The sequence below is a fragment of the Oncorhynchus mykiss genome, chromosome 6 (assembly GCF_057628025.1).
Source record: "Oncorhynchus mykiss isolate SJ-2025 chromosome 6, ASM5762802v1, whole genome shotgun sequence".
Taxonomy (NCBI): Eukaryota; Metazoa; Chordata; class Actinopteri; order Salmoniformes; family Salmonidae; genus Oncorhynchus; species Oncorhynchus mykiss.
In genome coordinates this window covers 40,221,514-40,234,760 of record NC_143027.1, presented here as the reverse complement: position 1 = coordinate 40,234,760, position 13,247 = coordinate 40,221,514, and the positions used below count along the sequence as shown (strand labels likewise).

Sequence of the window (13,247 nt, the reverse complement as noted above, 5' to 3'; positions counted from 1 at the left end):
ATATGGATCCTCATACGATGGATAAGGTAAAAAATATTGGGATAATCTTATCCATTTAATGGAAGATTCCCTGAAGGGCCGCTTTAAGTTGTCCTATTTAGAAAGTCTCATTCCAGGGCAATGGAAAATCCTACTTTCTAGCAAACTGAGTTTTAGAAGCATAAAAATAAATCACTGCCAAAGTCCATGAAAGCATGAAACAGGGTATCAGATAAGGTGTATATGAAAAATGAATTATCAGGCTATTTAGATGACTTGCCTACAGCATTTAACATTCTAAATGTGGCATTGTACAAGTAGTACTATTTTTGCTTTACTTTTGAGAGATGACTTTCGCAATTTTTGGTTTTTAAGAAGGTGGATGTGTTAGCTGAATGACTGTAGACAGTTGTTATGAATAAAAAGTGGGTGGTTTTATGTGGTCTCATCTGAGGAGTGAGTCAGGTGAATGGAAGCCTTGCCCATCAGGCCATCTCAGCAAACAGCCCAGTAGGAGAGCTTTAACTGGGTTAAATTAGCCAAAAACGTCAGCTATGGAGCTACTTGGCACACATTCAAGTTCCATCCATAAAAGGACCTGACACCAATCAAACATGGATGGATTTGTCAAACAGCAGCATGCATGTGTGTGCGTGCCTGTGTGTGTGTGCCTGTGTGTGTGTGTGTGTGTGTGTGTGTGTGTGTGTGTGTGTGTGTGTGTGTGTGTGTGTGTGTGTGTGTGTTACTGTAACACCTATAGCATCCTTGCCCAGGGTTATACAGGAAGGTTGAATTAAGATCCTCACCTCTTTTCTGATTTATGTTGCACATGTGCATGTTGGGGGGTGGCTATTCAATCAAACTTTACACACAAGAAAACATATTCTTCAGGTTTGATTTCATAATACAGTACAATGATTTATTACACAAGATTATACTGATAAAGAATAAAGAATATGGAATGTTTAAATGAACTCAATCTCTTATTATTGTGGAAACAGGCCGAGTCAAATATAATCTGGACTTGTGCCAGCCTCTACTGAAGATCTTTGTTCAGGCAGTTTTGTACATGCATGAGCTACCAATTCATTTAGCTAATTCAGTTTCTGTCTTTGAGATTCTCCCTGTAAGTGCTATATAAATTAAAGCGCTATTTGAATTAAATCCATGATTAATCTCCCGATAAGGCGGGTTGTAGTTGACAAAGTGTGTGTCAGCCTGTTGGTAAGAGTTACTGTTGCATTTATTCTGAAATCAGGAGATAGGGGCACTCAGGAAAGGGTCACCACAGCTATTTTTGGAGTTGTTTTTGACAGTACCATTGGTCATGTCTAAAATTAAACCTTTTCGGGTGATAAGCACAGGAGACCTTTGCCTACAACGCTTCATTATTGATTTTATCGGTCATTCAACTTTGCAGTGCGCTAAATTTAGATGCTTTGACATCTAATATTGAGCTAGTTAAACAATGACTAAGACTTTGAATACAGCAATATTACACTCTTTATACCAGTGTCTGATCTACCTCCCTATGTGAAGATATCTTAATACTGTAGGTACATATATTCAGACCTACTGTAAATCATAATCCTGTGAGAGGCTTCTGTTGAACCCAATAAAATAGGTCACACCTTTGCCACGTTTTCTAAGCAAACACAGTCATCTATGAATGTCAACTATTTCTATGTCAATGACTAAGCTCAAATGACCATGTTACCTGTTCTACTAAACAGACAAACTTCCAAGTCTGGTCATTCATACCATCAAATGGATACAGAGTGGAAATTAATGTAGGTTACTTGTACTAGAAATGCTGTTAAATAGCAACAGTAATAGTTAGCTGTATGTATGCCTGCTTTTGGGTTTGTCTTTACGCATATGAAAGATTTTCTCACTGCAATACTTTGCTGTTCAAATTGACCTGTGGTGATAATTCACATTCTATAGCGTAGCAAGCAACAGTGCCTTCAGGAAGTATTCACACCCCTTGACTTTTTCCACATTTTGTTGTGTTATAAAATGGGATTGAAATGGTTTGAATTGTATTGTTTTTGTCAACAATCTACATAAAATACTATGTGATGTCAAAGTGGACAATAAAAAAAAAAAAAACATTTCTAAAAAATTTATGAAAAATCAAACACTAATACATCTTGATTAGATACTGTAAGTATTCAACCCCCTGAGTCAATACATGTTAGGATCACCTTTGGCAGTGATTAGAGCTGTGAGCCTTTCTGGGTAAGTCTAATAGCTTTACAAGCCTGTATTGTTCAACATTTGCCCATTATAAATAAACAAAATCTTCAAGCTCTGTCATATTGGTTGTTGATAATTGCTAGACAACCATTTTCAGGTCTTGCCATAGATTTTCAAGCAGATTTAAGTCAACTCCGTAACTAGGCCACGCAGGAACATTCACTGTCTTCTTGGTAAAACCTCTGTCCTCTGAAAATGTGTCCTTGTGTTTTAGGTTATTGTCCTGCTGAAAGGTGAATTCATCTCCCAGTGTCTGGTGGAAAGCAGACTGAACCAGCTTTTTCTCTAGGATTGTGCCTGTGCTTAGCTGATTCTGTTTCTTTTTTATCCTGAAAAACTCCCCAGTCCTTAACGATTACAAGCATACCCATAACATGATGCATCCACCACTATACTTTAAAATATGGAAAGTTCTATTGGATTTGCCCCAAACATAAAACTTCGTATTCAGGAAAAAAATTGAATTGGTTTGTCAATTTCTTTTGCAGTATTACTAGAGTCATATTGTCTCAGAAATTGTAGATATCATCTGACCACATGTCCTTGGCTAGATGGGGTGAAGGGTTAGGGGGTGGGCATTTGTGTGGGCCTCCATCTTCCCCCGGCCAGCCCCCTTTACCAGAGCATAAAAACAGCCGAGGTCCTCATTCAACTACATTTACAGTTCACTGCCTCTGCATACACACACACTCATGCCAAACACACACTTACCACACACCTAGATACACACGCAAGTGATTTAGAGAGCTAGACAAGATACTGTGCGTCAGCTCCTTCATGGGCCAGATGGGGAAGATGCCTTGTAGCCTCAGCTCTGTGCTAGAGACAGTCATCATGGTAAGAGACACATTTCTGAAGAGTTTAGGTCAGAAATTCTGAATAATCTCATTTGGGTTTGGTTTACTTGAGTTGATTAAGTTTTCAAAAAATAATTTGAACATTATTGCCTTAACAATGTTATAATTTCACTTTCTACTCTGCATGAATGTTGTCTGAATTAACTCAAGTCTTCACACATATACTGCTCCATGTTGTTTGAGAGGAAGTTTTGGGTGAGAAGCTTTGTCAGACATTCAGTTTACTACTTTGTCCTCTTTGTGAAATACCTGGATGAAACTGTGTATCTTGGTGGCGAAATGTATTTCAGAGCCACCATAACACAGAGCATACGGCATGACGCAACTTTTATGTCTTTGAAATTATTCTATTTTTTTTGATTGGTTTTCAACGCTTCTGTTTCCGCAGCTGACATTTTAGATGAATAAAAATTAGAGAGAGAAAGGGCTGAAGTTAAACATGAAATAGATCTTCATTATCCTTACCCTTACTGTCATTCTTCACACTTTCCTTTACTGTGCTTTAAATTCTGTACTCTACTCATGACGTGCGTATGTAAAGTGTCCTTGGACTTGAGAAATGCCACACCTGAAGTTCCGTTGGGTAAATAATGTTCTTCTATTCTCAAGGTATTCTAGGAATGAATATTATGATGGTTACTTGTGAGGGCTCTGTCCCTCCCACCCCAGGTGGAGCAGATCCTGTCGGAGTTCAGGCTGAAGAAGGAGCAGTTGAAGGAGGTGATGAAGAGGATGATGAGGGAGATGGACCGGGGACTGCGTGTAGAGACGCACCAGGAGGCCAGTGTCAAAATGCTGCCCACCTACGTCTGTTCTACCCCTGAAGGATCAGGTAGAGGCATATACCTAGTTTATATCATGCTTTCTTGCGAGATAACAATGTAAATGCAAGATACCTAGGCTATTTGTACTAAATGGGTGATGGCACATGAAAGAACATGACATTTCTTATTAGATTTATTTGACATTCAATTTGTAGTGCTTTAAAAAACAAAAAAATAAGATAGAACAATGTTCTTATTCCAGAAACCCCTGCTGTGTGTGTTTGATCCTATATGACACCGTTCTGTGTGTTGCGCTGTGTCAGAGGTGGGTGATTTCCTGGCCCTGGACCTGGGGGGGACTAACTTCCGTGTGATGTTGGTGAAGGTGGGGGAGGATGAGGAGAGGGGATGGAAGGTGGAGACCAAACACCAGATGTACTCCATCTCTGAGGACGCCATGACAGGCACGGCTGAGATGGTGAGAGTGCAGTGTACTTAGAAGTGTTCACCCAGAACTGCATTGTGTCGACTAGTTTAATCAGTGTCCCCCATAAATCATCATGACTCACCATCCTCTCTCTCCCTTCACCCTTTTCCCTCCTTCCCCGCTCTTCTCAGCTCTTTGACTACATTGCTGAGTGTATATCAGACTTCCTGAACAGACAACACATCAAGCACAAGAAGCTTCCTCTGGGTTTCACCTTCTCTTTTCCTGTACGACACGAGAACATAGACAAGGTTGGAGATGGACTAAGTACAAGATCTGCACAGGGCACAGACTTCAGATTAGAGATTTGATACGCGAGTGACTATCTGAGTATCTGAGTTAGTGTCTAAGCCCTGCTAACAACCCAAACCCTCTGTGTTCCTCCCAGGGCATCCTACTGAACTGGACCAAAGGGTTCAAGGCGTCTGGAGCAGAGGGTAACAACGTGGTGGGACTACTGAGAGATGCCATCAAGAGGAGAGGGGTAGGATTTTCACTTCAGGATTAGGATTCTGTGTTTATGATACATAGAATAATAGATATGTTGTGATAGACATGCTATGATACATTTGTAAAACATGCGTATTAGATTCATGTAAATAGAGCCGTACTGAAATGTTCCTTTACTCTTCAGGACTTTGAGATGGACGTCGTTGCCATGGTGAACGATACAGTTGCCACCATGATATCCTGTTACTATGAGGACCGCAGCTGCGAAGTGGGAATGATTGTGGGTAAGGATGCACATGCACGCGCGCACAGACGCACGCACACACACACACACACAGGTTTATCAGCCATTTATCTCATGTTACCTGCCAGCTCTCTACCTCTCCTTAAAGCCTACTATGTTGCTATTTGTCTGTAATACGACACACAAATCAAATGTAATATGAGCATTGTCCTGTCCTCAGGTACTGGGTGTAACGCTTGCTACATGGAGGAGATGCGGACAGTGGAGCTGGTGGAGGGGGAAGAGGGGAGGATGTGTGTGAACACAGAGTGGGGGGCCTTTGGAGCCAACGGAGAGCTGGAGGAGTTTAGACTGGAGTACGACAGGGTGGTGGACGAGACATCACTCAACCCTGGACAACAACTGTGAGTATTGGGCCTTACACTGTTTATCTCAGCACAATAACCTAATTAGGCCTTCCTAAGTTTAGGGAGTGTTACCATCTCCACTGGTGATAAAACTACCTTTAATTGGCATAAAGTGGCTAAAATAATTGATTACTTTCCAGGAATTTGCAGAAATTTGAAAGTAGTTCTTAGTTTCTCTTGTGCAGTACTGGTTGCATGTACAGTATATCCAGACATGTATAAATGTGTCCATTCTTAGAGCTCAAAGTATGTGAGAGTCAAGAGTTTCTGAAAGACCTGTACTTTGCTGTGACACAATGCACATGCAGCCTGTCTATAACACTCACCTGACACTAACCTGCAGCCTATGTGTGGTCACTAGGTAACCCTCTTGTTTTCCAAGTCGAGGCTAGTGGCAGCCCAGTCACTAGACATCAGGGTCAGATTAATGAGCTCCTGTCCAGCGCTAGCTAATGTCAGCCAGGCTAATGGCTGTTTACCGTCTACTCTGACAGGCCCTTGACACAGGCAACCGCTGAGCTGAGCCTCACTCACCCTAGCACTTTATCTCTCTCTCCGCCCCACAGCGACCAGACCGAGAGATCGCTCTCCTGCTTTTCAATCTCTCACTTTCTTGTTTCTCCCCGGCCTAGCTGGGAAATTATGATGACAGGGATGTATTTTCACGTGTTGTGTGACGCACAGCTCTTTTTCTCTCTTCCTCCATCCACTTGCTCTGCCCCGCTGCTTCCCTCAACTCTCCCTTCTGCCCCCTTTCTCTCTTCCTTCCTCGCCATCGCTCCCGTAGCTATGAAAAGCTGATCAGTGGGAAGTACATGGGAGAGCTGGTGCGGCTGGTATTGTTGAAGCTGGTGAACGAGGAGCTGCTGTTTAACGGAGAAGCCTCTGACCTGCTGAAGACTCGCGGCAGCTTTGAGACGCGCTACGTCTCCCAGATAGAGGGGTGAGGGGTCACGACACAACAATGACATTAGAATTACAACTGTCAACACTATTACAATGCCATCGACACAGTTCCAACTCTTTGTGTCAGTGACTGTCTTCTGTCCGAGCCAGTCAAAGCTTCCCTCACTAAGTCTAAGTGTGTGTTCTCTCCCTGTGTGTTTCTCAGTGACTCTGGAGACAGGAAGCAGATCTACAACATCCTGTCTACGCTGGGCGTGTTGCCGTCGGAGCTGGACTGTGACATAGTGCGTCTAGCTTGTGAGAGCGTGTCCACGCGGGCAGCACACATGTGTGGGGCGGGGTTAGCCGGCGTCATCAACCGTATGAGAGAACGCCGCAGCCTGGCGGTGTTGAAGATCACTGTGGGCATCGACGGCTCCGTCTACAAACTCCACCCCTGGTGAGGAGGGAGGAGGGAGAGGGAGTCACCAAGTATAACATACAAATAATCTTAGTCATATCTAGCGACAATGTCATGTTTTGTATTCTAACTCTGATGTTAATCTCCCTCCGCAGTTTCCAGGACAGGTTCCACAAAGTTGTGCGGGAGCTGACGCCTCACTGTGACATCACCTTCATCCAATCAGAGGAAGGGAGTGGCCGGGGGGCGGCACTTATCTCGGCAGTAGCCTGTAAGATGGCAGCGTGCATGCTGACACCCTGAGAGTCGTAACAGCCTCCCACCTATAGGGGGCGATGCAGGTGAACCAGGCTTAACTCTGACCTCATACAGTAAATTATACCTCATCTAGGGTGATCCAGCTCTGGCCTCCTCTTGAAGCTTTCACAGAGTAATCTGTAACTCCTCATTGGTGAGAGAAGCAATACGAGTGTGGATAACTCACTGTACATACAAATAACCCCACCACACAGCACACACAACATGGGATACACAGAGACAGATTCAATCATCACTTTTCCCAGTGTACAGTATTATACAGATGTGTTTTTGAACTGATGAGCCTCTGAAAATTCCCTGCAGTCCCACAATGCATAAGTGGTGAGTCCCAGAAAGTAACGAACCCTTGTTTCAACATGTTCTCAAGCTTCCACTGATTGCAGGTATTTAAAGCTTCATTAATAATGTAATATAATGTTAAAGGGAAAAAGATTGGCATTGATTTATAGCATCAGTATGTTTTTTAGTTGGATGCTGTCTGTTTAATCCAGAGATGTTACCGTATATAAATTTAAAACTAAGGGATTATCCCTTTCAAATGTGTTGCAGTGCAGTCTTTCACTTACTGTTCGTGGGAAATTAAATATTTATTTGATAGCATATTGATAAAAGTGATGTATCTGTGATGAGCGTAAAGGTCTTAATTCCTATGATGTATATCTAAGAATGATAATGTGCTTTGTAATGTGACCATTTTTTATTGTTGTAAGTAAAGTTGCTGTAACATACAAATATTTTTGTTGTGTGCCTATCGTCATTTGAAATTGAAGGGGCCAAATAACTGAAGTGGCTTTAGCGTACATGACCACATCCTGTCACAAAGAACTGTCAGGTTTCTGTTTCTGTTCAGTAAAGTGAGCAACTCACACAAAGTTTCCCAGGCAAACACCCAATGCAACTGAATAGGACTGTAAACTACAGTCATTCTCAGTGGTGTAAAGTACTTCAGTAAAAATGCTTGAAAGTACTACTTAAGTCGTTTTTTAGGGTATCGGTACTTTACTTTACTTATATATATTTTTGACAACTTTTACTTTTACTTCACTACATTCCTAATAAAAATGATGTACTTTTAACTCCATACATTTTCCCTGACACCCAAAAGGACTCATTACATTTTGAATGCTTAGCAGGACAGGAAATGGTCTAATTCACAAACTTATCAAGAGAACATCCCTGGTCATGGCTGATACCTCTGATCTGGCGGACTCACTAAACACATGATTCATTTGAAAATTATGTCTGAGTGTCGGAGCGTGCCCCTGGCCAGTGGCGGATTTAGGCAGCCGCCCAGGGGCAACATCTTGCCGGGGGCGGCACGGGACGCCTGCACAAAATAAAATGTGACATTTGAGCAATCGGTTTTCTATCGCTCATTTGCACGTTACTTCAATGATTTCATGTCACCTTGTGGGACTGTGGGTCAATTAACCTTGTCGGAGTGGGAACCCTGATTCTAGTTTGTGAGCTAGACTGGCTACTGCCTGGGAAGGTCTCCCACTCAGAAGTACGAGATGGGGAGGGGGGGCGGGGGTAGGTTGACCTCAGCTCTCCCAACTGCAAGCCCGAGGGAGAATCTATCAAATAGCGCACCTTTAACTTTGTACAGTACTAATACAATTAGTAAAATCAGTCACAATACGAAATGTTACCAAATAAACCACAATTCATTCATAATATTGTGAATATATAGTTTCACAGACATATTGTTGCATTTTTTTCTGGTTTGTGCGAAATTGTTAAGAAAAATTGCCGAGGAAGCCATACAAGGTAGAACCGCCACTGCCCCTGGCTATCGATAAATTTAAAAAACAAGAAATGTATGCCGTCTGGTTTGCTTAATATAAGTAATTTGAAATTATTTATACTTTTACTTTTGATACTTAAGAGTTTTCGAAACCAAACACTTAAAAACGTTTAGTCAAGTAGTATTTTACTGGCTGACTATCACTTTTACTTGAGTCATTTTCTATTAAGGTATCTTTACTTTTACTCAAGTATGACAATTGGGTACTTTTTCCACCATTGGCCATACTCATGGGTAACATGGTATCTTCACTTCCTCTCTTGCCATATCCCACTGGCTCCTCTCTCACACCATTTTGTCCAAATCCACCTCCCCTCTGTCTCTTTCTCCCTTCTCGTCTCTCATCCTATCACCTCTCCTGCTCCTTCTCCCTATTTCCTTTTTCTACCACCTGTGGAATCCTGGTCGGGTCCTTATCGTGTCCACATAGATAGATAGAGATAGAGAGAGATAGAGAGAGATAGAGAGATAGAGAGAGAGAGAGAGAGAGATAGAGAGAGATAGAGAGATAGAGAGAGAGAGAGAGAGAGAGAGAGAGAGAGAGAGAGAGAGAGAGAGAATATGGCCATGTATGGGACTGTGGTACACACTGCAGGCCTATTATAAGAGGGCAGAAGATAACATGAGCCATACATAAACTCTACCCAGCATCACACCTAGTCCTGGGCACAGAGAGCCACTATAACACACAGACATGGTGAGTACTAGAACAATGACTCAATATTATACATCATTTGCCATCTGACTTTACTCATAAGCAAAATCTTTATGTAACGTTTATCTGGAAGTTATTGTTTAATCTGGAGTTCATTGTTGTGATGAAATATTATGGTCATTCCACGAAAAGAGTGCCCTTTGCGTCCCTTTGATATTTTAAGTAGAAATCGTGCACCGATATTGGATTTTAAAAGCCTGTTATATTAAATGAAGTGCCCTTTAATATACACCACATACAGACTTCAATAAATCAGATTTGATATAATATATAAACAATTTCGGATGATTGTTATTTATTTCTTGTGATCAGTGATTCAGTGATGTCTATCCCTCATTTTTAAGGTCAACTCTGTTAGGTGAACTTTACTCTTCTTTTAATATAGTGAAACTATTTGTTTTTAAATATTTTCTTTCAAAAGAAACATTGAATAGTCAAGTCATAGAGCTGGTTGTGCTATTTGCAGCAATTTGTTTGTATTTTGTGATGGAAAATTGAGTGGGTGGAGCATAAGACGTCAACCCTGTTTGTTATCCATAGATAGGCTAGAATTGTTTTAACAATTACATTGTTAAAACATGCATTCAAGTGCGCATTCAATTGCCATTCCCTGTTGCACACAACAAGCTTCCATTTCCCCTGTCACAACCCAATCGCACAACCCTGTTACCTTATTTGGCACTTCTATAGTCCTTTTTAAAAAAATATATTATTTAACCTCTTGAAAAACGTTTTTTATGAAGTTGAACACGTGCTCTTTATGACAGAATGTTAAAATTAGGTGAAATAAAAAGTTACACTTCTCAAAAGGCACTGAATGTTTTTGACTGTAGAGAGTAAGCCCAGATATAGGTTTCAAATTTTAACTAAAAAGTACGACTTCGACAGTCAAAAACACGTTTATAAACTCGACAAAAAAAAAAACTTTCCCGGACATTTCTGGGGGGAATGGCCCTAGCCCCCCTCCTCCGATCCAACAGGTCCCAGATGTGCTCAATGGGATTGAGATCCGGGCTCTACGCTGGCCATGGCAGGACACTGACATTCCTGTCTTGCAGGAAATCACGCAGTGAACGAGCAGTATGCCTGGTGGCATTGTCATGCTGGAGGGTCATGTCAGGTTGAGCCTGCAGGAAGGGTACCACATGAGGGAGGAGGATGTCTTCCCTGTAACGCACAGCGTTGAGATTGCCTGCAATGACAACAAGCTCAGTCTGAGGATGCTGTGACACACCGCCCCAGACCATGACGGACCCTCCACCTCCAAATCAATCCCGCTCCAGAGTACAGGCCTCGGTATAACACTCATTCCTTTGACGATAAACAAAAATCCGACCATCACCCCTGGTGAGACAAAACCGTGACTCATCAGTGAAGAACACTTTTTACCAGTTCTGTCTGGTCCAGCAACGGTGGGTTTGTGCCCATAGGCGACGTTGTTGCCGGTGATGTCTGGTGAGGACCTGCCTTACAACAGGCCTACAAGCCCTCAGTTCAGCCTCTCTCAGCCTATTGCAGACAGTCTGAGCACTGATGGAGGAATTGTGCGTTTCTGGTGTAACTCGGGCAGTTGTTGTTGCCATCCTGTACCTGTCCCACAGGTGTGATGTTTGGATGTACCGATCTTGTGCAGGTGTTGTTACACGTGGTCTGGTAGCCTGAGTAACAACCTAGGGACTCCGTCAGCCTGTAGTGAAGTCTCCAAGTCTAGAGAAGCCTGAAACAGGATGTTACCATTATTAATTGGAAATACAAATCATTGAGACGCACACACACACTCCTGAGTAGAAGATAAGTGTGTGTGTGTGACTGCAAGGACGATCAGCTGTTCATCTTGCCTCCCTGTACCGCTGACTTAGGCGTCTCACAGTACGGACATTGCAATTTATTGCCCTGGCCACATCTGCAGTACGACAGTTCCATGGGTGCATGTTCATTAATGAATGAATTAACAATCATGGAAAACGGTGTTTAAACCCTTTACAATGAAGATCTGTGAAGTATTTTGGATTTTTTACGAGTTACGTTTGAAAGACAGGGTCCTGAAAAAGGGAAGTATCTTTTTATGCTGAGTTTAGTATGTGTCCTACTATTTTAATTAGAAATGACTAATCCCTTAGAAAGTCGTTAGTACTGATTTATATTGAAATCATACTAACTCCGGATGACCTTGGTCAAGTAAACCTGGGTGTTTTACTGTAAAAAATGTGTTAAATGTATGTGACATGTGACCTTATTACTCATTTTTATTCTTTCACATAGAATACATGGTTTCCATTGTTACGTGTTGACGTGGTTATTCTTTTTTGGATTCCTCTGCTCTCATTCGTTTACGACTGGTGACAGTGATATGGCCATGCGTAACCTCCTGTCTATTTTTCTGGTTTCTCAGGCCAGTAAGAAGGCTGCTAATAAGAGACAGAGAGGAGCCCAGAAGAGCTGCTCCAATGTCTTCTCCATGTTCGAACAGTGTCAGATACAGGAGTTCAAGGAGGTGCGTGGCTACAGTACACTTACACTGGCTGGTCCATAGACATTAGACATCAGAGGAAACGGCTCATAATATTAGACATAAATACATTTTGGATATTCGTCATTTATTTTACGATGAAGGTAAAATTCTGAAGGGGGAGAAATCTATTAACAACGGATGTACTGTGTTTATCTCCAGGCTTTCGGATGTATTGACCAAGACAGAGATGGTGTGATCAAAAAACAGGACCTGAGAGAAACCTATGGACAGCTAGGTATTTTAATTGTCTCACTTTACAAAATGTGTGTATGTGCATGCGTGTGTGTGTATGTCGATTTATGTTTTTGTGTACCAGGGAAGCTGAACGTTAAGGATGAGGAACTGGATGAGATGTTGAACGAGGGGAAGGGTCCCATCAACTTTACTGTGTTCCTCACTCTATTTGGAGAGAAACTCAACGGTAAGAAGACCCCATCCCTCTGCTTCTCCATCCTTCTGCTGTATGCGTCTTTGGTTTCGGTTCATGTTAACGGAACTATAACCCTCCCTTTACAGGCACAGACCCCTTGGACACCATCCTCGCTGCCTTCAAGCTCTTCGACCCAAACGGCACAGGTTTCGTCAACAAGGATGAGTCAGTATCATTTGAACCTATACACAGATTGCCAAAATATACAATGACAATGTGGGCAATGAATGATTAATTAGCTGTGTATTCTTTAAAGGTTTAAACAGTTACTGATGAACCAGGCGGATAAATTCACAGCAGAGGAGGTTGGTATTCTTTTTTCTCTTTTTAACCTACCTTTTTTCTTTAAAATGATACATTAACAAATCACACAGTTGACATTACTTGAGAGAGAGATAAACCATCCTATCAGCAGTCCTACATAGAAAGTAGGCCTTTGGTCAATTCACATTGTTGCCTAATCCCTCTCTGTCTTCTGATGAAATCCTCAGGTGGACCAGGCGTTCTCTGTGGCGCCAATTGACGTGGCCGGCAACATCGATTACAAGTCACTGTGTTACATCATCACCCACGGAGACGAGAAGGAGGAGTCCTAAAGGCCCTCAGCAAAAAACCCTGACCCCCGACCCATAACCCCTGATAGGGCAGAACTGGAATCTCCTCTGTGGTTGTCTTTTGCCAATCCAGTAAAGAAATCAAATCAACACCTGTC

General features: G+C 42.1%; 2 protein-coding genes across 3 annotated transcripts; both read left to right on the top strand.

Moving 5' to 3' along the window:
- Positions 1 to 2,892: 2,892 nt before the first annotated feature.
- gk (glucokinase) lies at positions 2,893 to 8,146 on the top strand. Of its 2 annotated transcripts, none has more exons than XM_021604925.3 (10): positions 2,893 to 3,075; positions 3,765 to 3,927; positions 4,122 to 4,337; positions 4,478 to 4,597; positions 4,735 to 4,830; positions 4,981 to 5,080; positions 5,261 to 5,444; positions 6,235 to 6,390; positions 6,559 to 6,792; positions 6,909 to 7,803. In XM_021604925.3, the coding sequence occupies exons 3-10, from the start codon at positions 4,233 to 4,235 to the stop codon at positions 7,054 to 7,056; spliced, it is 1,143 nt and encodes a 380-aa protein (XP_021460600.1). In that variant the 5' UTR covers positions 2,893 to 3,075; positions 3,765 to 3,927; positions 4,122 to 4,232; the 3' UTR covers positions 7,057 to 7,803.
- Positions 8,147 to 9,474: 1,328 nt separating this feature from the next.
- Positions 9,475 to 13,239, top strand: LOC110525935 (myosin regulatory light chain 2, atrial isoform-like). The gene is made up of 7 exons (XM_021606461.3): positions 9,475 to 9,575; positions 11,986 to 12,087; positions 12,265 to 12,340; positions 12,422 to 12,526; positions 12,622 to 12,700; positions 12,792 to 12,840; positions 13,027 to 13,239. Exons 1-7 carry the CDS (start codon positions 9,573 to 9,575, stop codon positions 13,129 to 13,131), a joined length of 519 nt encoding a protein of 172 aa, XP_021462136.2. The 5' UTR covers positions 9,475 to 9,572; the 3' UTR covers positions 13,132 to 13,239.
- Positions 13,240 to 13,247: the final 8 nt, after the last annotated feature.